Source organism: Panthera leo, chromosome C1, assembly GCF_018350215.1.
Source record: "Panthera leo isolate Ple1 chromosome C1, P.leo_Ple1_pat1.1, whole genome shotgun sequence".
Lineage (NCBI taxonomy): Eukaryota > Metazoa > Chordata > Mammalia > Carnivora > Felidae > Panthera > Panthera leo.
In genome coordinates this window covers 52,986,017-53,010,178 of record NC_056686.1, presented here as the reverse complement: position 1 = coordinate 53,010,178, position 24,162 = coordinate 52,986,017, and the positions used below count along the sequence as shown (strand labels likewise).

The window sequence follows — 24,162 nt, the reverse complement described above, 5'->3', positions numbered from 1 at the left end:
GTTTTGAAGGGGCACATGTACCCCAATGTTTATAGCAGCACTATTGACAATGGCCAAAGTATGGAAAGAGCCCAAAATGTCCACCAACAGATGAATGGATAAAGATGTGGTATATATACACAATGGAGTATTATTTGGCAATCTAAAAGAATGAAATCTTGCCATTTGCAACAACATGGATGGATCTAGAGTGTATCATGCTAAGCGAAATATATCATTCGTATGACTTCACTCATATGTGGAATTTAAGATACAAAACAGATGAACATAAGGGAAGGGAAACAAAAATAAAATAAAAACAGGGAGGGGGACTTTTCAGGTCTCTTATGGGAGACCTGAACTCTTAAGAGACTCTTAAATACAGAGAACAGAGGGTTGCTGGAGGTGCTGTGGGTGGGAGGGGGGATGGGCTAAATGTGTCAGGGGCATTAAGGAGGACACTTGTTGGGATGAACACTGGGTGTTATACATAGGGGATGAATCACTGGAATCTACTCCTGAAATCATTATTGCACTATATGCTAACTTGGGTGTAATTAAAAATAAAATAAATTAGGGGCGCCTGGGTGGCTCAGTCAGTTAAGCGTCCGACTTCGGCTCAGGTCACGATCTCGCGGTATGTGAGTTCGAGCCCCGCGTTGCGTCGGGCTCTGTGCTGACTGCTCAGAGCCTGGAGCCTGTTTCAGATTCTGTGTCTCCCTCTCTCTCTGACCCTCCCCCGTTCATGCTCTGTCTCTCTCTGTCTCAAAAATAAATAAATGTTAAAAAAAAATTTATTTAAAAAATAAAATAAAATAAAATTACTACCACATTCTTATAAATTTTATATATTTCCTAGTGCTCATGTACAAGTTTCTGAAGAAATGAAATTCCTGGGCTGCACATATGCAAATGATCGTCTTTGTATGAAAGTGCCAATTTGTTTGCTAGAACGGCTGTACCAGTCTATATTCCATCAGGAGGATGTGAAAGTCCTGCTAATACATATCCCTACAATGCTTGGTGTTACCAGATACTTGTCAATTTCGTGAATATAATTGTACCTCACTGTGATCTTAACTTGTATTCCCTTGATTACTAAAGGTAGAGCTTGTGATAGTTACTTTTAGGTTGACTTGGCTATAGTATCCAGCTATCTAAACATTAATCTAAGTGTTGCTGTGAAGGATTTTGTAGACGTGGTTAGTATCTACCATCAGTTTAAGTAAAGGAGACAACCTTACATAATGTGGGTGGGCCTCATCTAATCAGATGAAGGCCTTAACACCAAAAACTGAGGTTTCCTGGAGAAGCAATCCTGCCTCAAGACCGTAGCATCAAAACATGCCTGACTTTCTAGCCTGTTGATGTGCCTGACAGATTCCAGACTTGCCAGCTCCCTCAATCAATCAATCAAGCTCTCTCTCTATATATATATCTGCATATAGTATAAATACATTTTAACATGAATATTATATACGTATCTCTGAAGAACTTTAACTGACATAGGCACCTTTTCATGTTTATTTGCCATTTATTTCTCTTTCTGGAAAACACTCATCTTGATTGCCATTTTTCTATTGTATTTGTCTTTTAACGACTTGTAGGAGTTTTTTTTTTTTTTCTTTAACATATTCTGCATACTAATCCTTTGTTGGGAACTGTATTATAAATGTATTCCCCTGCTATGTGGTCTGTTATTTTATTTGTGAATATTTCTGGTGAAGAGAAATGTATCATTTTAATCAAGCCAAATTTATTAATTCTTTCCTTTACCATTTGTATTTTTTGTACATTAAGAAGTCCTTTCCTGAGGCAGGTGGGTGGCTTGCACAGATAAGCCTCTGACTCTTGGCTTCATCTCAGGTCATAATCTCACAGTTGGTGAGCTCAAGCCCCACTTCGGGCAAGCATGAGCCCCTGCATGGGGTGAGCATGAGCCCTGCTTTGGGTGAGCCCCACTTCTCTCCTTCTCTCTGCCCCTTGCTCACCTGCACCCCCACCCTCAAAAAAAAAAAAAAAAAAAAGAAATCCTTTCCTACCCAAGTCCTAAAGACATTTTGTGTTCCAACAATTTTTAAATTTCCCTGTTGCTTATCAGTTTTCAGTCTGTTAGCCATATTATGCTAGCTACAATTTCCAGTACAATCTGGAATGGAAGTGATGCTGACACTGCTCCTAATCTCAGAGGGAAAGTTCTCAGTAGTTCACCATTGAATATGATGGCTTTGGGTTTTCTAGATAATCTTCAAGTTTGAGTTCTCTTCTATTCCTTATTCCTATGAATTTTTATTAGGAATGGGTGTTAAATTTTATCAAATGCTTTTTTTGCATCACTCGTGATGCCTTAAGTTCCATCTTCGTGCCAATGATCTCTAAATTCTTATTTCCACTTTCAAACCTCTCTCTTAGGCTCCAAACCTAGATGTGCTATTGCTTGCTTGGAACAGCATTTGCATGTTCCACATCAGGTAATAATTTTTTTTTGGCCCAATGGAGGGTCTATCATATATTATCTTTCATGATACTGCCTGAGTAAATGTGGTATTAATTTTAACTTTGGTAAAATTTTAGCTACTTTAAATGGAGCTATTATGTTGGGAAGTTCATTTGAATACAAACTTTTTGCCAGGGTAACATTCTGACTTTGTCTAAAAAAATTAATACACTTTTAGCTTTTCTTATTATCAAAATAGTAATAATAATGATAATTTACAGAGTGCTCACTGTATCCCAGGCAATTTATAGATATTATCTCATTTAATCCTATTTAACCCAGATTAGCTAGATTTTAAAACTGGCTTTTATTATCCAGATTTTAAAGATGAGGCCATTGAGGCCTAGAAAAGTATAGTGAACTACAGTATAGACAGTATGTGATCGATCTAGGATTCAAACCCAGAATAACAGACTCTAGAGCAAACACAGTGAAATACTAAACTATATTGCATCTTAAGTATCAGCACTACAAAAATAAAGTCTAAGAAATATTCATTCCCATCACATTTCTAAACTTACTGCATCACTGACCTCCTAACCTTAGAATGAGGGTTAGGCCAAGAACAAAGCTTGAAAGATAAAAACAAAAATAACATAGTGTTACTTTTTGACAGCTAGAAATAAGATTGCATCACTACCTTGGGTTAATTATTTCAATGGATCCTCATTTCCCTTAAAGTAAAATCCAAATTCCCTAATATGGCTTATAAATATTTCATCATCTGGTCCTCATATAGCCTTTCTCTAGTGCTTGCACACATTTAGGGGAAGGAAGTGGATGCACACAGCAGACAGCAAGCTCTCTGGGGTCTTTTCTTCTGAGGATCCTTCTCCTGCTGGATCAGGGCCCCACCCTTACAGCCTTGTTTAACCTTAATTACTTCCACAGAAGCCCCATCTCCAAATATAGCCACACGGTGAGGGGAGGGGGGCTAGGTCTTCAACATATGAATTTGGAGGAACACACACATTCAGTCCATAACAGGTGCCGTCATGAAATGGCTGGTTCCAGGGCTGAAGCACAGAAAGTGCAAAATAAGCTGCAACATCTTATGTTGAAAACAAAGGAAGTGCTTGGCAAAGGATGGGGACATGTACAAGGACCTCAGACCCTTCCCATAAGTGTGTGCTGGAATTAGTGACTTGTTTCCAAGGAATCGTGAATGGGAAAAATTGTGTCTTTACAGGAATGACATAGAAGACATCACCTTATGCAAATGATCAAGGTTAACATCACTGGTAGTAAGTCACGTTCTCCCTAAACTGATGTTATCAGAAGTACACCTCACCTCTACGGAATTCTTACCAAAATTCCATAACCCTAATCTCTCATGAGAAAAACATCATACAAACCAACGTGGAGGGGCATTCTAAAAGATATCTAACCAAAGCTGTCAAGGTCATAAAAAACAAGGGAGAGAAACTGATGCAGAATGGAGACCAATGGGACATAGTGACCGAGTGCAATGTGGGCCCCTGAATTGGATCTTGGAACAGAAAGACGACATAAGTGAAAAAACTAATGAAATCCAAAGACTGAAGTTCTGTTAATAATAGTGTACCAATGTTAATGTCTTAGTCCTCACTAATGTACCTTGAGTATATAAGATGTAACATGAATGGAAACTGGGATACATGGGAACTCTATCTCATATCTTTGTAATTTTTTCTGTAAACCTAAAATTATTGCAAAATAAAAGACTGAAGAAGAGGACATAGGAGCCAGCTTGAAGAAGCTCCCACTGCTCAAATCTAAAACAATTTAAGCATGAAAATAAGTAATTCTATTAATGAAGTATAACCCATCGAGCAACATAGAACCCATGAGCCTATTTTTAATATAAATAAATAAATTGAACACTTGAAAGGGAATAGAATATTTACACAGTCTTAATTAAAGTATCCTCCTTTAAAATCCTTATTGATTACAAAGGGAAATCTCTGCATGGAGAAGATACCACTTTAATAAAAGTCAAAACGATCAAAGTTAATTTTACCAACAATGAGCCAAAATCTAAAATGTGTACCACCCTGTCCTGCCAAGGATACCTCACTTGAATCTAATCATGAAGAAATATCAGACAACTTCAAATTGAAGGACATTCTACAAAATAACTGACCCATCTCATCTTCAAAAGGGTCAAGGTCATAAAAGCCAAGCAAAGACTAAGGACTTATTCCAGGCTAAAAAAGACTAAAAAGACACAACTAAGTGCAATACATAATTCTGAACTGGATCCTTCCAAGATGAAAGACATTAGTGGGATAACTAGCAGTCATCCTAGTGATTTGAGGATTAGGTGGCAGTTATTTTTACTTCCATAGTAGTGATGTAGTTATGTCAGAAAATGTCCAAATTTGTAGGAAATACACAATGAAGGACTCAGGGTGGTAAAACGTCATGGCAGTACTCACTCTCAAACAGTTCAGGGAGAAAAGTTCTTTGTATTGTACTTTTCTGTATGTTTGAGATTTCAAAACTTTCCAGATTCACATGTTCTTGTTTCTTGCCATTACCTATACTCTAGATAAGGCTGTAAAAAGCCCACAGGATATAAAGTCAGGGAAATGGAGACGAATCTGCACTCAAAAGCAAGCAGTTAAACTTGTGGGTAACAGAAGATCCAAAGTCCAGAAAATAAAAGCTGGGAGCTAAGAGAAGAAAATTACAGTAGTGGGTTGAGGAAAGATATAAAGCCCAACTGGCTGGGGCAAAAGGGGTGGGATGAAGTAGGTGAAGGTGACAGGAAGAGAGGCAAAGTATACGCATACAAATACAGGCTTGAACAAATTCAATGAGTTGTAATGCTCTTTTGGCACTCCTGTGGTAACAAACAGTTAACAGAAAGCTTCAAACACAAGGAAAATGCATGAGTACAGGGGAGTGAGAAATAAATTCACAAACCTAACGATAATGATAGTAAAAATAAGCACAGAATTAGGCACTAGATGCATAAAAAACAAGTTTAGGAGCCCACAATGAGCTAGGGACTCAGAAAACTAAAAAAAGAGAGAAACTTCTTTCTTATCAAATACTTATTGTGAAGAACACTGAACAGCACAATGGGCAACTGTCTTCCCATGTTTTAAAGAGAAATATTCTTGGGGCGCCTGGGTGGCTCAGTCAGTTAAGCATCCGACTTCAGCTCAGGTCATGATCTCACCGTTTGTGGGTTCGAGCCCCACATTGGGCTCTGTGCTGACAGCCCAGAGCCTGGAGCCTGCTTCGGACTATTCTGTGTCTCCCTCTCTCTCTGCCCCACCCCTGCTCACGCTCTCTCAAAAATTAATAAACATTTTTAAAATGTTTTAAATTTTTAAAAATAATAAAGGGAAACATTCTTCATATCAGTCTCTGACATTTAGTACATGTTAAGGAGAAAATAATACACTGCAATTCCTTGTAAACCTCCGTGCCAGGCATAGTGCCTCAGGTGTCCATTGGTACTGCTGGGGAGGCTGGAGAAGAATGAGCTTTTACAACAAACATGAAGTGACTCAGTTCACTTTTTTAAGAAAGAAAATTAAGGAGCTTGATTTATATTCTTGCCCAGATGGAGGATCTGGCATAAACATGGCCCACAACAGATTCGGATGAAAACTCTTTGAGCTCTGGATCTGCTCAAATGGTCCATACTCACGTGAAGTCCCAAAAATATGACCAAATTATATTAGCCTGGAAAGGCACTTCTCAACCTGGGTCTATAATTCCCCAGTGAGATCAGGCGTAAGTTACAAGAGATCCACAATCTCTTGAAATTACATGCAAATTTCTACGTGTCTAGGAATATTAAGCACTTTCCTGGAGAGAGCGTTTATGGCTTTCAACCTACTCATAAGCCATAAACAGTTGACTGATTGAATTATAAGTAAATGGAGTAACATCACTGCCAAAAAAGCCAGCACAATCTTACAATGCAAAATTTCTTCATTGTGCAAATCAGTCATGAATACTTGAGTATGTCAGACATATTAATAGAAGTCTAAAATTTTAGAACAAAGTAGGCGGGTAATCCTGTTTTAAATTTCCCTTGGAACAATGTGTCAGGCTCTAGGTGAAATATTTGCGACACAAAGGTAAATATTACATAATTCCTGTCCTTTGGAGGACACGCTACAGTGTGTGTGGAGAAGAATTGTAAGTATAATACAGTGTAGGATAAGAATATGAGCTTTGGAACCAAACAGACATTAGTCTTTTTACCTTACCACTAATTAGTGGAATGACCTTTGGCAAACTGCTTAACATCAATTTTGCATCTGTTTACCTATCAATAAAATGGAAATGAGAAATTCTGATTTTTTTAATTTTTAAAATTTTTTTTAATGTTTATTTATATTTGAGACAGAGAGAGACACAGCATGAGCAGGGAAGGGGCAGAGAGAGAGGGAGACACAGAATGTGAAGCAGGCTCCAGGCTCTGAGCTGTCAGCACAGAGCCCAACACGGGGCTCGAACTCACTAACTGTGAGATCATGACCTGAGCTGAAGTCGGACGCTTAACCGACTGAGCCACCCAGGCGCCCCGAGAAATTCTGATTTTACAGTCTTGAAATGAGGGGTATCATGTAAACAAAATACAACATACAGTGTCTGGCAATAGTAAGCACCCAATGAACAAAATTTTTTATTGTTGCTACTGATATCTAAAGGAGAGAGAAATTTGTTCTTGCAGAGGGATTACTGGAAGATCTCAACCAGACAACCATACTCAATTTTGGGTGCCACATTTTAAGATATACAATAACAAAGTAGTAGTGGTGTGCATTCAGGGAAAAAGAATTAAGTCTGTGAGGAAATTTGGACTCATATCCGAAAAACTAGTGGTTTGAAGGAATTGAAGTTGTAAGTTAAAAAACAATATGACAAATTCTCTATTATGGGAGGGGAAAAGTTGGATCAAGAAATCAAAATTTCAGGGAAATTAATTTTATATATTCAGTATAAATAAGACACTAAAGCTGTCTGAAGGTAAAGTAGGATACTTTACTAAGCAGTGATGTCTTTCAAAGTAAAGGTGTTAAAAGTTCACGGGTTGAGAACTTTAAATTGGATTTATTTATGCAGTAAGCAAAAGAGTTAGATAAAATATCTTCTACCATCCCTTCCAATACTGAGATTTTACTTTGTTTTTTTTTTTTTTCACTTCTATATTAATTAGCATACTATTGGTTGGTAGTAATGTAAGACCCAACTTGAAATCCATGAAATAAAAGGAATGTATTGGCTTGCATATGTATGAAATCCAGAACTAAGTTTCAGATATAGCTTGACCAGGGCTCTAGCTCAGCTTTTCTCTCTCTCTCTTTTTCCTCCACCTCAGTCCAATCCCCCTTTGGATGTCTGCTCTGTCCTCAGATAGCCAGCAGCAATCAGGGAAATGTGCCTCTGCATTCGTATCCAGTAGGAAGAGAACTCCTTACCTTAACAAGCAAACAAAAGTCCTAAGCTTCTTGTTATATTGAGTTGAAGCAATCAGTACAGTCAAGGAACGATGACTGGCTTAGGGGGCACATGCTTTAATTCTCATGCCAAAAGGGAAGAACACTGCTTATTGGTTTATGTCACCCAAACCAATGGGGTGACTTCTATCAAATGGACTCAAGTCATATAATTGCCAAATAATGAGGGAGGGAAAGAGCCTCAAAGGAAAATTTGGGTTCTATGAGGAAAGACGAGAGAAAGAAAGGAAACTACGGGTAGGCAACAGCATCAGGTTCTGAGCAAGAAACATCGCATACTCAAAAACTAAGTAATTGAAGAGAATTTTTTTTAATGTTTTCATTTTTGAGAGAGAGAGTGCGAGCGAGCACGCGCACGCAAGTGGGGGCAGGGGGGGTGGGCAGAGAGAGAGAGGGAGACACAGAATCTGAAGCAGGCTCCAAGCTCTGAGCTTGTCAGCACAGAGCCCCCCCCCCCCCCGCCCCGTGGGGCTCAAACCCACAAACCGTGATATCATGACCTGAGCTGAAACTGAATGCTCAACCAATTGAGCCACCCAGTCACCTCAAAGAGAATTTTTTAAAGACACTATCTACAAAGGCTTAAAAATAAAAAAAAAAACTATGGTTAACAACAGTCTCCCATAACCCCTGGCAGAGGGATTATGATTACAACAACCCAAAGAGCTTAGTTGCATGGTGTGCCACAGGAAAGGAATTGTGACCTTTGAAAGAGGAAACAGCCAACCCAAGGTATCCTGGTAGAAAGGGAGCTAGGTGAATAAATGCTCCAATCTAGCTCTCTTTCACCCTTTAAATCTCCCACTGGTGGCTCTGGCTAAATGCAACCAGAAATTAGAGGATGAGAGAGCCTGGTTAGTGCAATCTACAGTAAGATAAGCCGCCCAGGACACAGCACATGTGAGAAGGATGGAGACAGATCTGGAAGAACAAATGAATGATACTCAGCACAGCAACCAAGGACAATCATCTGCAGATAATCATAAGCCAAAATATACAGACAAGCATTCCAGGTGGTCTGATTTTCCCACTTCTCATTTATTACCCCTCTCCATACACATCATCCTCTTAGACAGGGCAACTGCCTCCCCAGGCAAACAAAATACAGCGCCAAGGTTTCAGACAAGCAATCATAGAACATTTAAATTTAGAATTTTGTTTTCTCTATTTGCATTTTAACCTTCTTTTAGTTGTCTTGTTTCAGCTGGTCTAAGTAGAGCTAAGCATAAAACTTTCTGCCCACAGTTAAGAAATGGGTTCTGAAAGCTCCTAAGGACTGCTGGCTACAAAGTAGGGAAGATAAATCCACACAGAAGTAGTAAGAGACAAAATTCAGGGGGCCAGAGGGACCCCTTTTCAGCAACAGCCTTCCATCAGAGATGATCTCATTTAATGCTTCCCTGATGTTCGTGATCTTGTTTGTTTAAAGAGCAACTGCCTTAAGTACAGCTTTCTTGAGCGTGGCCATAAGGCACAAGTGTACCTGTCAATGACTTGAAGCTGGAAGAGGCTGTTGGTGCACAAAGCTGTTTAGATGTTACTGTACTATTTAGAATCAGCTTAAACTTCAGAAGCATCAGAAACCTCAAACAGCTGTTAAGGTGCTAACTGACAGCACTAAACACCATCTGCCATGTTATTCTATGGGAAAACACGTTACAAGTCCAAAAAATAATTTATAAACATAAGCTGGTCATTAATTAGGAAATGGCCTATAAATCACCTGAGATTTCTTCAGACTGCTTGTTAACATCCAGCATCGTGACACTGACCACAAAGGACTCCTCTTCTTGAATATGTTTTCAGAGCAGAGAACAAGCATTGCTGAAACACTCTGCAAGAATTCCTGCCAAGACAGAAACTTACCGAGCCAGGGGCAACCCAGAAGTCTCGAAGGTGTCCCTCTAGCAGCTTTCAGTGTCCTTGTTACATTGGGAATAATAAAGCATACAGAAAAGAACCCATCATGCAATTCTGATTAACTACACTAGGAAACAGATAACTTTTAAGTTGTGTAAACTACGCTAAGTAACTACACTAACAACTTATCAAGAATGCAAAATGGTATTCTCAATAAGAAAAAGAATATTTTCAAAATGTAAAAATATCCCAGTATTATTAGGAAAAAGTGAGTAATAGCGCTCTTATGAAAAGAGACAGTAATTACTGATTATTAGAGAAAACAAATAATGTATATTTTTAAATCTCACAGTTAGGGGTGCCTGCGAGACTCACTTGGTTAAGTGTCCAACTTCAGCTCAGGTCAAGATCTCATGATTTGTGGGTTTGAGCCCCACGTCAGGCTCTGTGCTGACAGCTCAGAGCCTGGAGCCTGCTTCTGATTCTGTGTCTCCCTCTCTCTGCCCCTCCCCTGCTCTCTGCCTCTCTCAAAAATAAATAAACACCAAAAAAATTATTTTAAAAAATCTCACAATTGGGGCACCTGGGTGGCTCAGTCAGTTAAGCGTCTGACTTCGGCTCAGGTCATGATCTCACAGTTAGTGAGTTCTAGCCCCACGTCGGGCTCTGTGCTGACAGCTCAGAGCCTGGAGCCTCCTTCACATTCTGTGTCTCCCTCTCTCTCTGCCCCTTCCCTGCTCATGCTGTGTCTCTCTCTGTCTCAAAAATAAACAAACATTAAAAAAAATTTTTTTTTAAATCTCACAATTAATGAACACAAAATATGTGAGAAAATGCTATAGGTTTCTGACAAATACAAAAGAAACACAGGAATAAGTAGCTTTTAAGAAGAAAAGTAACTGGAATTTTCTACATTTGGTGGTTTGTTATTCTAAAAAGTGCTTAGTTAATACTATGCTTTGAAATGGACCTCGGTGAATTAACCATCAAGCTTCTCATTAACTATTATAATAGAGTACTTCAAAATGAAAGTTAACAATGCCCAGAGTGAGACAATACAACGTTTTGTTTCTATTACTAACCTTGGCTGTTAGCCCTAAGCCCTTCACATTTTCTCTTAATTACACAATAAAGTCTCTTCCAGATTCTAACTTCTAAACAAAACACATGTACACATACATAACATTTAGGAGAAAACTGAGTGAATTCAAACAGTAGAGAGAATAAATGCCACTGTCTTCTCCATTTTGAAACCCCAGTAACAATTCTTTTGAAACAGAACCAGGTTAACCAACAAATGTAAACAATCTATAGAAAGTGCAACAAAAACACATGTTAGAACATTACCTTAAAATAAAATTCTAGGTTCATAGTTGCAAAAGACTATCCACAGACACACATTCACAACGGCTCTTCTGAATAAGAACCAGCATTTAACACTGTTTATTATTCACTATAATTATTAGAAATGTTATTTGTTATAAAATAATCACTAAAGTTACATTCCAAAACACAAACATTCAAAGACATTTCTATAAATATTCAAATCACAATGTTCTGAAACACTTCGGCATGTAGGTAGCTTGATAAGGCTAGAGCAGAATCCAAGGCATGACTAATAAGAAAGGAGACTGCAAATGTAGGCAGGGGCCAAGTTACAAAAACCCTAGAATCTTTTATTTCTATCCTATTATGTCATGCCTTTCAACACAAGGTCTGAGTACTCCATGGTAATAAAGGAGCACAGAAAAACACAGGATGGGGCGCCTGGATGGCCCAGTTGGTTAAGCGTCCGACTTCAGCTCAGGTCAAGATCTCATGATTTGTGGGTGTGAGCCCCCCATCAGGCTCTGTGCTGACAGCTCAGAACCTGGAGCCTGCTTCTGATTCAGTGTCTCCCTCTCTCTCTGCCTCTCCCTTGCTTCTCTCTCTCTCTCTCTCTCTCTCTCAAAAATGAATAAACATTAAAAAAAATCATAGGATAAATATGTGCATCTTCCATGTCAAGTTTATGAGAAAAAGTTGGAAGGCAGTGAAACAAGTTTAAGTCATTGTTTTTACATTAAATCCAAGTTTACTAGAACATAAAATTAACACGAATTTTTCAGTCAGAACATGAAGCTTCAAAGCAATTTCACTCTTGGAATAAGCTAATTGAGTTTCACTATTCCTTATGATTTGAGGAAAAGAGAGAAGTTGACGGACATTTGAGGAAGATTTTGAGAATGTAGAGCTAAACTTTTCCTTCTCTTTTTTCTCCTCTTTTTCTCTTTTGAGAATGCAGAGCTAAACTTTTCCTTTCTTTTCTTTTTTCTCTTTTTCTTTTTGTAGTAGAGTGACATTCTTGGATTTGTGCTTTGAAGAGTTCTCTCAAGGGAAGCAATAAGCAGGATGGGCTAAAACATAAGACACAGGACAATAATGAGGGTAGATGACAAACAGAAAAGTTGTTAATAAGTCTAGGCAAGAGATGACAAAGGACATGAGCCAGAGCTGAGACTATGAAAACACAGAGGGCTAAGAGGATTCGAGAAAACATAGGAGACCAACCAGACAGCACCTGACTGCACTGTAACTATTCAATGAGACAGCTTCTGAGAACTGTTTTTACCTAAAATTAAAATTTGAGTAACATTTATGAAAAGCAAGTTTAATAAAGAAAACACCCTTGCTTTAAAAATGTTCAAAGAGTATTACTAGGCTCCTACTAATCAGTTAGCAATGTAACTTTTCTAGAGACATAACTATACAGCTTGAGAACTAGAGTGAGGAATGGCCTTGATCTTTGATGTAATATTCTAGAATAAATGAATGAATGAACCTAGAGAGTCTTCTAGAAAAGAACAAGAATTTGAGCATTTAAAATATCTTATTACTTAATAACTGAACAAAAAATAGTAACCTTTTCCTAAACCATATTAGTTGTTTCATAAGGAGTAAATTGGTAGTTTAGCCAAGCAATAAAATGCTAAAAGGTACAACAGAAAATTAAAGTTAAATCCTCATTTTTAAGTTGACAGTAAGCTGCAGCCACTGAGAAAGACATTAGAATTAGACATTAGAATTTTTAAGGGAAATAAAAGATAAAATATAAAAAAATCCTTGCAGAATATATTCATAAAATTACAATTTAGGAGTAGATTAAGTGTATGTTAATTTTATTCAACCAATAAAAATAGCTATTCTCAATCTAATGACTTTCAACTGCTTTTAAAAATTAGCATTCTTTGGTCTACTGTACTTAATTAATTAACACAGACCACTGACAGTTATGATTGTGATCAGAAAACCAGCAGAAATACAAGTACAGAAGATGACAGAAAAAAAACACTACTCAAATGTACACTGACATGTTTAGATTTTAAAACTACATATCAGAAATATTAAAAACATTTTATAATATAAATCAGAATAGAAAAAAAATGCTAGAACAAGTCTGGAAATTAATCTCTAGTTCCTAACAACTTTTGTTTTTAGATGAAACTCTTCAATTCTCAAAAAATGTGGCATAAGTATTTAACGTAAAACTTTAAGATACTTGACAGCAAGTATAGTAACTCATCTAGATCTTACTCAAATTTTATTCAATAGTTTATACTTGCTACTTTACAGAAAATTCCAAAATTTAGTCTAAAGATAAAGTCATAACAGAGAAAGAATACCTCAAAAATACAAATCAGTATAATTCTCAAAAAACCTCCATTCATCACTAATACCAATTAAAACTGTTCCCATGTTTGGACCCTTTTATTTATTTATTTTCATGGCTCTTAATAAGGGAAATGAGAGATACCAAAAGAAAAACAAGAATAGAGCAAACTGTCCAGACTTTTGTGTCTAAATATTTTTAGAATGCAAGGGAATGTGGTAACAAAAGAAAATTAAGACACTTCTCCATCTCCCTTTTCCTAGATTACACACAGAGCTGCTATTCCTTCAACTTTTTTAAATGCCACCTGCTTCGAAGAAGCCTCCCTCTTACTGAGCACCTTGCTGTCTTCTCTTTGCATGGGTAGGGGAAATTTGCTTCTATGAAATCAGCCTATTGCAGGTGTTCTTACAGGTAGCATCACAAAATCTTACCTGACATATGGGAAGTGGACAATGATGGAAAGAGCTGAAGGAGGGATGAGCTATATCGTATTGACAGAGTCTTTTTACATTGCGTTTTGAAACAAAATGGCCCCTCATGCATCCGGATTATAAGGTTATATGCTCTCATTTATTGTGAATGGCTATGTAAGGTCTATTTACAAAATAGTGAGGCACTGCTCTCATTATTTTACGGGTCTTACTGCAATCATCAATCGCCAGCCCACTTACAATTCCCGGTATCCCGTTATAGAAGGAACTACATAAATCTACCCAAATCTGCCACCACCAGGACAGCCTACCCTCCTCCATCCACAAGAAATATATAAATTCAAGCTATATATGAAATATACACAAACATCTAGACAATTAAGAAACACTGAAGAATCAGACATGGCTTTTTTTTTTTTTTTGGTAAAACAAAAATACATATGTATACATAGACGTAGGGAAAGGGAGAAGAATAGTACCTTACGTTAACAACGGCTGTCTTTAAATATCAGAAATACGTAAATTTTTCCTTGCCACTGGTGACAACATGGATGGACCTGCAGGGTATTATGCTAAGTCAAATAAGTCAGACTGAGAAAGACAAATGCCATGTGATTTCACTTATATGTGGTATCTAAAAAACAAAAGAACAAAACAGAAACAGACTCATAGACACACAGAACTTGGTGGTTGCCAGAAGGAACAAGGCGGAGGGGAGGGGATGGGCGAAACAGGTGAAGGAGATTAAGAGGTACAAACTTCCAGTTAGAAGTACCTCACGGGCAGGAGAAGAACTGTATCGGGAAACCAGTCCAGAACACTGTAATAACTTTGTATGGTGACAGATGGTAACACTGTAGTGAGCAATACCTATTGTACAGAAATGTCCAATCACTATGTTGTACACCTGAAACTAATATAACCATTGTGTTAACTATAGTTCAATTAAAGAGAAAAAGCACAGGTGATTTCTATTTCCCCTCTGCGCTTTTCTGTATTTTTTCCCTTTTCTACAATGAGCATGTAGACTTTGGCAATAAGGGGGGGGGGGGGGGGAGGGGGTAAAAAGATGCAGTTTCTGATCTTAAAGCAACAGTTAATCTGGATCAAAGACACAAAGTAGCCTATCTTTAAGCCTCCTCAGAGTCACTAACAAATCCTCCAGTACTTGGCATGACAGAAGGTGGCCGCAAGGTTCCCCAAAGCGCAGCGATAACCTTCCATTCCGGGGCCTTGGTAAACCGGGGGGGGGGGGGGGGGGGGGGGGGGGGAGGACCGGGGCAGAGTTCTTTCATACAAACTTGGGCAAGTGCTTCTGCAACAGCAAAACTCACTTTCAGCTCTCCCGTGACCCCGCCCCCCACGGCACACCCAAGGCCGGAGGACCCCAGGGGGGAGCCCTCTGCCCCTCCCAAGGTGGCCCCGAAAACTTAGCCCCCCAAAACTGTGCTCCTCGGCTCACTTCCACTCTCCTTCACTTCCTTTCGCCTACTCTTTCCCCGACTTCTCTCCTCCCACACTCACCCAAGGGCCACAGGGGAAGGAAAGAGCGGGGCGGACTGCGGGCAGCCGCCCCCGATTCCCGTGACCTTGGACCAGCCGATTCGCCTCTCGGAGCCTCAGTTTCCTAATGTGCCACCCGGCCCGGGGGCCGCAGGCTCGGAAGCCTGGGGGCTTTGCAAAATCCACAGACGGTTCTAACTCTGCAGCGACGCCCTCCTTCCCTCCACCGTTCAGGCGCCGGGCACCAGCTCCGACACCCCCGCGCAGCTTCCCTCGGAAGCCCTGCCCCGATGTCCCCGGGACGGGCCGCCTCAATGTCCTATCCTCGTACCTGGCAGCTGCTGTCCTGGGGCAGGTTTTTCACCAGGATTTTCCTGCGGTTGCTCAGCTCCCGGCGCATCCGCTGCAGCCGCGCGGCGACCTCCTCGGGGTGCAGCGCGCTGGGCGCGGGGCCCGGGGCAGGGTCCTCGCTGGCGCCGGCGGAGGGCCCCGGCCCCGACCCCGACCCCGCCGCGCCGCCCAGGCCCGCGCCCCCCTCGCCGCTGCCGCCTCCCGCCGCCGCCATCTTCCCGGGCGCCCCGCGGCTGCGGGCTCCTCCGGAGGCTCGAGGGGAAGCGGAGAGAGAAAGCGGGAGGAGGCCCGGGCGGGGGCGAGGCGGGCAGAGGCCGCAGAGTGGGCCCGGCCGCGAGGGGGAGGGAGGCGGCGCCGCAGCCAGCAGCCGGCGGGCGGGAGAGGAAACCTGAGCGCCGAGGAGGAGCCCGAGAACCACCTCGCGGGAACCTCCCCCTCGGCCCCCAGCCCCCGCGCACGGGCGGCGCCCATCCCTCTCGCCCGCCCGCCCGCCCTGCGCGCGGGTGGGGGCCCGGGCGCCGCCACCCGGACACCTGTGCGGCCGCGAGTGGGCGGGCGGGCTCCCCTCCTCGCGAGGCCGTAGTGAACGCCCAGGCTTGGGCTCTGGGGATGCGGCCCCTTAGCGGCAGCTTCCACGGGTGGCGGCTCGAACCCTGCGCGGCCCCTCCACGTGACACCCAGCTGCCCCGGGCTCTCCTCGAAACTCCCGCGCTGGGGCGGCTCGGGGGCTGCAGACGCCGGTTCGGGCTCCCCAAACCCGGGCAGGCTCCCGGACCTTAACCTTTTGTGCTCAAGATGTGCATATGTGGCAAAGAAGTTTGAGTTTACGATGAAAAATAAAATTTGAGATTTTCTAGGTAGTACAAAGATATTCTGGAGGAAATGTTATGTATTTGGAAAAATCGGATAGCGAAGTATTTTGCTAGCTGTGCACGTGAAAGCCTGTGCTCCTCACCCGTCCCTGTCGGAAACTACTAAAATGTAAAAAGCCTGGATGGTTGCACATACAACATTATAAAGCGATCCTGAAACAAAGACTAACATGGAAGAGGAGTTACGGCAGGGGGTTGGAGAATACCCTAATTGAAACTGGGAGAGTTACATTGTAGAACTAGATTAGGCCAAAGTGATGTTATCAGATCAAACCATCAGCAAGCACCCTTTGGCGCCAGCCCAAATGAGTATCAGTAGAGAGGACTACGCATCGAAGTGTGTAGCATGCAAATTTATTTGTAAAACACATAAACCCTGTTTAACACCAGTATTATTCCTATAGGGGAAAATATTTTAGATGAAGGTAACCGAAAAGTAAAAACAAAGGATTAAAAAATACTATGTATTCAGTACTTACACTGCGCCTCCACATAGTTCTAAGTGCTTTACATATATTTCGACTAAACTTCATGATAACGCAGTTGTGTTTAAGGTTCTATTTTCCCCACTTTACACATGAAGAAATGGAGTCTGGTCTGCTTAATTCTAAAGCCCAATGCTCTTAATAATATAAAAAGATTCCCCTGTAATCCCAAAATAATGGCCCTTAATATTCCTGAATTTATTCTCTACCAATAGTAGTTAGATCATTAAAATGATTCTGCAGTAAACCCATGTTCATAGCAAAACTCTTCCCACAACCCAAATGTGCATCTACCCACGAACAGAAAAACAAATTGTATGTACATGCAACGGAATATTATTCAGCCATAAAAAGGAATAGTACTGCTACAAGACAGAACATTAAGCTAAGTGAAGCAACAAAGGGTCACATATGTATGATCCATGTATATGAAATATCCAGAATAAAGAAATCCATAGAAGACAGAATGCAGATTAGTGATTACCAGGGATTGGGGAAGGGAGGATTGCTTAATGGGTACTGATTTCCTTTTGGGGTGATGAAAATGTTTTGGAACTAGACAGGGGTGGTTGTTGGCCAATAACGTGAAGGTACTAAACAGCCACTGAAATGTTCACTGTAAAACGTTTAATTATGATATGTGAACTTCACCTCATAAATGTTTAAAATGAGGGTGCCTGAGTGGCTTAGTTGGTTAAGCCTCTGACTTCCGCTCAGGTCACAATCTCATGGTTCATGGGTTGGAGCCCCGCATCAGGCTGACAGGGCAGAGCCTGCTTGGGATTCTCTCTCTCTCCTTCTCTCTGCCCCTCCCCGAATTGTGCTCTCCCTCAAAATAAATAAATACACTTAAAAAAATAAATGTTTAAAGTGATACTCTACAGTTTATAGCTTTGTTACCTGTTTTTTTCATAGTATATTTTTCTGAGCCTTCTTCTATGCCAATATAATTGAACATCATTATTTTTCATGACTACATATTGTTCTATTATGAGAATCACTGTAATTTATGCCCCTAATCTCTTAATATTAGACATCTTTATCTATTGTCAAAAGCCTTGAGATTAATATCCTTGCATCTGTATTTGCAGATTCTTAATTTGCCACAGAAAAAGAACTAGAAGCAAAATTTCTTCATCATAGAATAAGTATGTTTAAAGATTTTTGATATGTATTTCCCAGCTACCTTCTTCAGTTTTCCCTACCACACACATTGCCTGAGAGTGCTCATTTCCCTACTTGCGTTCAGGATAATTTGATATCAGAACAATATCTCATTTTGTTTTCAATTTTATTCCTTTGATTTAAAGAGTTATGAATTTTAAGTTCCAGTAAAGCCCTATTTTGTAGGTTGAGAGACTAGAAGTATATATATATATATATTTTAATTTTTAATGTTTATTTTATTTTTGAGAGAGAGGGGGGAGGAGCGTTAGAGAGACAGGGAGACACAAAATCCAAAGCAGGCTCCAGGCTCTGAGCTGTCAGCACAGAGCCCCATGCAGGGCTTGACCTCACGTACTGTGAGATCATTACGTGAGTCGAAGTCAGACACTTAACCGACTGAGCCACCCAGGTGCCCTGAGAAGTATTTAAAGTGGGCAATAAGCATGAATAGCCTTAGCATGTGCTCTGACCTTGAGTCACTCATTTAAGTTTCAGAACATGAATTTATCCAAATGAGTACTGTCTTCCTAACATTTATTAAATGTCTCTTATGTTCTAGGATACACACCTACACACAGGTACTAGGATACAGAAATAGTAAAATAAGTTTTCTGTGTGATAGGGACTCAGTCTCATTAGAAGAAAATTATACAATAATTATAATTAAATGCGATACACATGCAAACAGAAACTTCAGAAGTAGCCCTGGAAAATAGTGCTCCGAGTCTAATTTTAGTGATGTTGCTTTTGCTGAAAATATTTTTCAAACTGCTTTTTTGGTATTGCCTTCAGAATCTATGGCAAATTTTTTGGCATAGTTTCCGTGGTAGTAAACATGCATCTCTGAGAGATGGGTTTGACTTTGGAAATAATTAAATGTTATTTGAAGCCAAGTCTGGTGAATGAATCAGGTATTGATTATGCTTTTGGAATTATGATTATGTAATTAGAATTTGGGCCCGAAGTGGGGCATGATTACAATGTTATCAAGTTTAAACCAATTTTATTAAGTGGGTACTTGGCTATGATCCCGTTCCTTGAACAATATTGCTATGTCCTATAGGGTGGTAACTTTCAAACTACTTCCCAGTCCAGTGGGAAATAAATACCATAGTGGGAATTACATTTTACATCACAACCCAGTACACACACACACACACACACACACACACACACACACACGTATAACGGTAACAAAGATTTTACGTAATAACATACTCCTACCTGATGCAGCACGCTATAGCATTTTCTATTTTGTTCATTTTTTTTAATTGCTGGGGTGGCACACTAAATTGATTTCATGTGCCGCTAATGAGTCATTACTCACATTTTGATGAACACTGCTCTAGTTTTCAGATCAATGATTCTCCTCATTACTCTGGCTCAACTGTTTCCAAGGAATTCAGGGAAATAACAGAACTTACTGATTTTAAATTATTTAACTGAATTGATTATTATTGCCACATGAGAGAAATGGATGGAAACTGCAAAGACTTGGAAATGCTACTACAATTCAAAGAGTTCCTCTCATTCCAGGTTTTAGCCTCTTTAAATAGTAGCTTCTGTGGCAAATTAGAGGAACATTCTAATCTGAACCTGAAGTGGAGTATAATTATCAAGCTGCAATGTATTTACCAATAGTCACAGGTAATTATCATGATCTGTATAATTACTTTGTTCTTAAAACATGAGCAGTGCTCAGTTTTGCCTTTATTTTTAAACCTTTTGGAGGTTATTTTTGTATGTATATGTTTTTAAAGATTTGTTTTATTTTGAGAGAGAGAGAGAGCGAGCGAGCACGAGCAGGGGAGAGGGGCAGAGGAAGACAGAGAGAGAATCTTAAGCAGGCTCCACACTCAGCAGGGAGCTGAATGCAGGGCTCGATCCCAGACCCTAGGATCATAACCTGAGCCAAAATCAAGAGCTGAAAGTTCACTGACTGAGCGACCCAGGCGCCCCTATTTTTGTATATTTTTAAAGCGCTGCAATTGGAGAAAATGTTGGTGAAGTTTAATAAGTCACTATTGATAATAATATAGCCTCTTGTATCCAATCTTATGCTTATATATTATGCTAATGTGATGGAAAAAAGCATGAGAAAAGACCTTGTAAACTTAATAAGAAATTTTTGTCATTTATTCATTCAATTACATATAGTGATTGCCTACAATGTACCAGATACTGTACAAACACACCAAATTTGATGGATTTTTATCTGGAAATGGTCTTTTCTCTAGGGAAAGTAATTGCAATTCAGTAACTGCAAATTTGGCATAATAAATACTATGACTAAAGTACTCTTATTAGCACAGAGGGGTGTCTGATTTTGACTTAGGGGAAGGTATCATGAGGAACTGGGTCTTGAAGGACAAGAAAGAGTTTTCCAGATGACAAAAGGTAAGTACTGAAACAGGGAACAGAGAGAGACCCAAAAGCATCAAAGGGACTGGCATAAACATAAAATAATAAGTTTGGTGTTAATGAAGGCTGTGTTACTTTTGGGAGAGTGGCAGAAAATAAATGAGAATGATAGCAGGTGCCATTCCATTTTACGAATTTGATTTCAATGCTTCAGTATGGCACAAAAGGCAAACTCGTAGAGAAAAGCAAAAAACTCGTAGAGGCTCCTTAGGGGAATGACATGATCAGATACAGCTTTAAGAAAAATAATTCTGATAGCAACTGAGAAAATGAATTTAGCAGGTCTTATGCTAGGGAGACCAGTTAGAAATCTTTTGAAACAAAGTAAAGACAGTTATGGGTTTATACCGGGAGTAGAATAGTAACAGTAACAGATGAATTAAGCGTCATGTAACTTATATGTATTAAATGTACAGAGCTTTACATAGGTTACCTATGCTGTATTCTTTATTTTTTCTTTGTATTATTTAATTTTAAACCCTAGAATCAACCTGTAATGTAGCTAGTACATACCTATTTACCAATGAGGAAGTCACAGAAGGTAACTTGTCCAAAGTCACACAGCAGGTAGGGGCCCCAGGATTCCAATGCAAATCCATCTGCTTTTGGAGCTCAGGTATGGGAACTTGTGTAACTGTAGCTGAAGGAGGGGCTAGATTTGTGAGACTTTTTTGAGAGAAACACAAGAGAGCAAAGTACAAGCAGAATATAGTGATGGAGAAAGAAGGATCTGGAGTTAAAATACCTGGAATTCAATTCTGTGTAACTGGAGCAAGCTATTTAAAACGAGAGAATAATTCAAATATGCCGAGCGTCAGACTTTTCATCTCTAAAACAGAGATAATAACAGCACACACAGGCTATTATTAAAGGCTATTATGAGGATTAGATGAGGTAATGTATATAAAGGGCTTAGCAGAGTGCTTAGCTCAAGGGCAAGATAAAAAGGCAGGAGCAATAGCAGCAGGAGGAGTAGTAATAGAGTAGTCGTAGTAAATTCTCATTATTTTTAGAAGTCGTGCTAACTTACTAGATGTCAGCAAAGAGAAAGAATTCAAGGAAGACATCGTGGTTTCTAATAGGAGAGATTGGATGGGAGTGATGCCGCAAATGAAGAAGGGAACAATTTAAGAAGATACCAAGCTCAATATAGGCATCTAAGCTTCAAATACTGTGGGACGTCTAGATAAATATACCCATTAGAAGGTCTAAAACTTGTAAGAGAGCCAGGTAGTTAAAATGAGACTGGATGACATCCTCCAGGCTGAGTGTGTATTGAAAGAGAAGTCCAAGAAATAGTACTTGAGGGACAACACCGAAAAGCCCGAAAGGAAAGGAAGTGGAAGGTACTAGGCAGTCCTGTTAAGATGCTGCTTAGACTATTTATGTGCCCTGCCTGTAAAAATAGTGCCAGGTAAAAATGAAAAGGATGTCCGGCAAACATGGTTGTATCACATTAGGTATTTCTCTGGTTTTCTTATCTGCAGTTACCTTAGTGGCGATCTCTAGCTCCTGATTCTTGGCTCTAGGTCGGTTACAGCTTCTGGCACATCCCCTCCTTGGCTTCTGCATCTCCACAGTATTGGCTTTGGTTTTTTTTTCTTGGCTTCCTTCTCGAATCACAAGCTGAACCAACTCACCACTGCTTTCTGCTATTGACCTTGCATTCCATGATATGCCAGCTATAGAAGAACCCCAAAATCAGAAAGAAAGAAAAAAAAAGGTTGGAAGTGAACTAGAAAGAGTGGCTTCAGAGACCGCAAGAAAGCGAAATGTTTCCAGAAGGAGAGTGGTCGACTTGCTAATGCAGCAGAGAGGGCAAACAGAATGAGGACTGAAATGGAGGTAATTGGATTTGGCAGCTGGGAAGCTCCTGGTGTCTTTGAATGGGAGCAACTTCAAGAAAGTGGTAAAGGGACAAGAAACAAATCTATGAAAAAGAACTGGTGAGATTCTAATTTTCTCCATGAAGCAGAAAGATCAGCCTCTAATACTAAGGAGATTTGGCAGAAAATTAAAAACTGTGGTCCACACAGGTGATTTACATAACTGAATTCTCACAATCACCACCTGAAGTGGGTACTATTATCCCCCTGTTACACGTTAGGCAACTAACATAATGAAGAGTAGTCATCCAACTAACGTGAGGCAGATTTACAACTCAAACCCAGGTCTGTCATCAAATTCCCTGCTTTTCTTTATATTGTTTTAATTTTTTTTAATGTTTATTTACTTTTGGGAGAGTGCACAAGGAGAGGGAGACAGAGGATTGAAGCAGGGCTCAAACCCACCAACAGTGAGATTATGACCTGAGCTGAAGTTGAATGCTTAACTGACCAAGCCACCCTGGTGCCCCCAGATTCCCTGTTTTTCTTATTGTAGTTAACCACGAAGGGGAATGTGAAAGTACTAATGTAGTAATAATAGGCGTAGTATTATAAATATTATTAATTCCATATAAATATATAATAGTGGTAAGAATGATGAGTAACATGAATCAGTTGATGCTGAATCAGATACCCTGGTGCCCATGGTAACAGTGAGATAAATGCTTTTGTTGCTTAAAATTTAATGGCAAGTAATAGCCTCACATCTAACTTTATGCTGTAAAGGACAGTGCTTGTGAGTATCTATGATTAAATGAAATTAATACAAATGATTTTTCTGAGTTTCATTTCAGCCACCATGAAGTATCATTTATAGATTCTGCTTTTGTTATAATCTAACCATGTCTTTAAAATATTTATAAGCATTGGGGCGCCTGGGTGGCGCAGTCGGTTAAGCGTCCGACTTCAGCCAGGTCACGATCTAGCGGTCTGTGAGTTCGAGCCCCGCGTCAGGCTCTGGGCTGATGGCTCGGAGCCTGGAGCCTGTTTCCGATTCTGTGTCTCCCTCTCTCTCTGCCCCTCCCCGTTCATGCTCTGTCTCTCTCTGTCCCAAAAATAAATAAAAAACGTTGAAAAAAAAAATTTAAAAAAAAAATAAAAAAAAATATTTATAAGCATTAACTTCATTTTTATTTCCAAGGTTATGAAAGATATTTTGAAAGTTGTAAATACGTAAACTACAAACATTTCCCTTGAACCTTGCATTGTGTTAAATAATACAAAAAGAATTTTACATTTTGCCATTGAAATTTGAATTCTTTTCACACCCTGAATTACAGAAGCCTTTCTATCACTTTCTAATGTGCATTCTATCAAAAATGTGATTTTTAAAAATGCTAGCTATAAAGTTATTTAAAAATCCATAAAACAGGTGGCATGGATATTTGAAAGATAATAAAGTATAACCCAGCGATCTAGCAGGGAAATCAATATCTTTAAGTCGTAAACTTTTTGTGTAGAACGGAGTTACAATTTAAGCAAGTGACATTCAAAAAATCATTTTGTTGAATATTTTTTGAAAGTGCCTATACAAAGGAGTACATATTTACTTCATAGGACAGATGATACCCAACTTGACTATCCTTCCTGTGA

General features: G+C 39.8%; 1 protein-coding gene across 1 annotated transcript in view; it reads right to left on the bottom strand.

Annotated features, from left to right (window-relative positions):
- The window catches only part of RAVER2 (ribonucleoprotein, PTB binding 2), a 97,313-nt gene extending 81,361 nt beyond the window's left edge, over positions 1–15,952 (bottom strand). The window contains exon 1 of the mRNA XM_042952012.1: positions 15,719–15,952. Coding sequence (XP_042807946.1) covers positions 15,719–15,952 — 234 coding nt within the window. The remainder of the gene's footprint in view (positions 1–15,718) is intronic.
- Between the last annotated feature and the right edge of the window lie 8,210 nt (positions 15,953–24,162).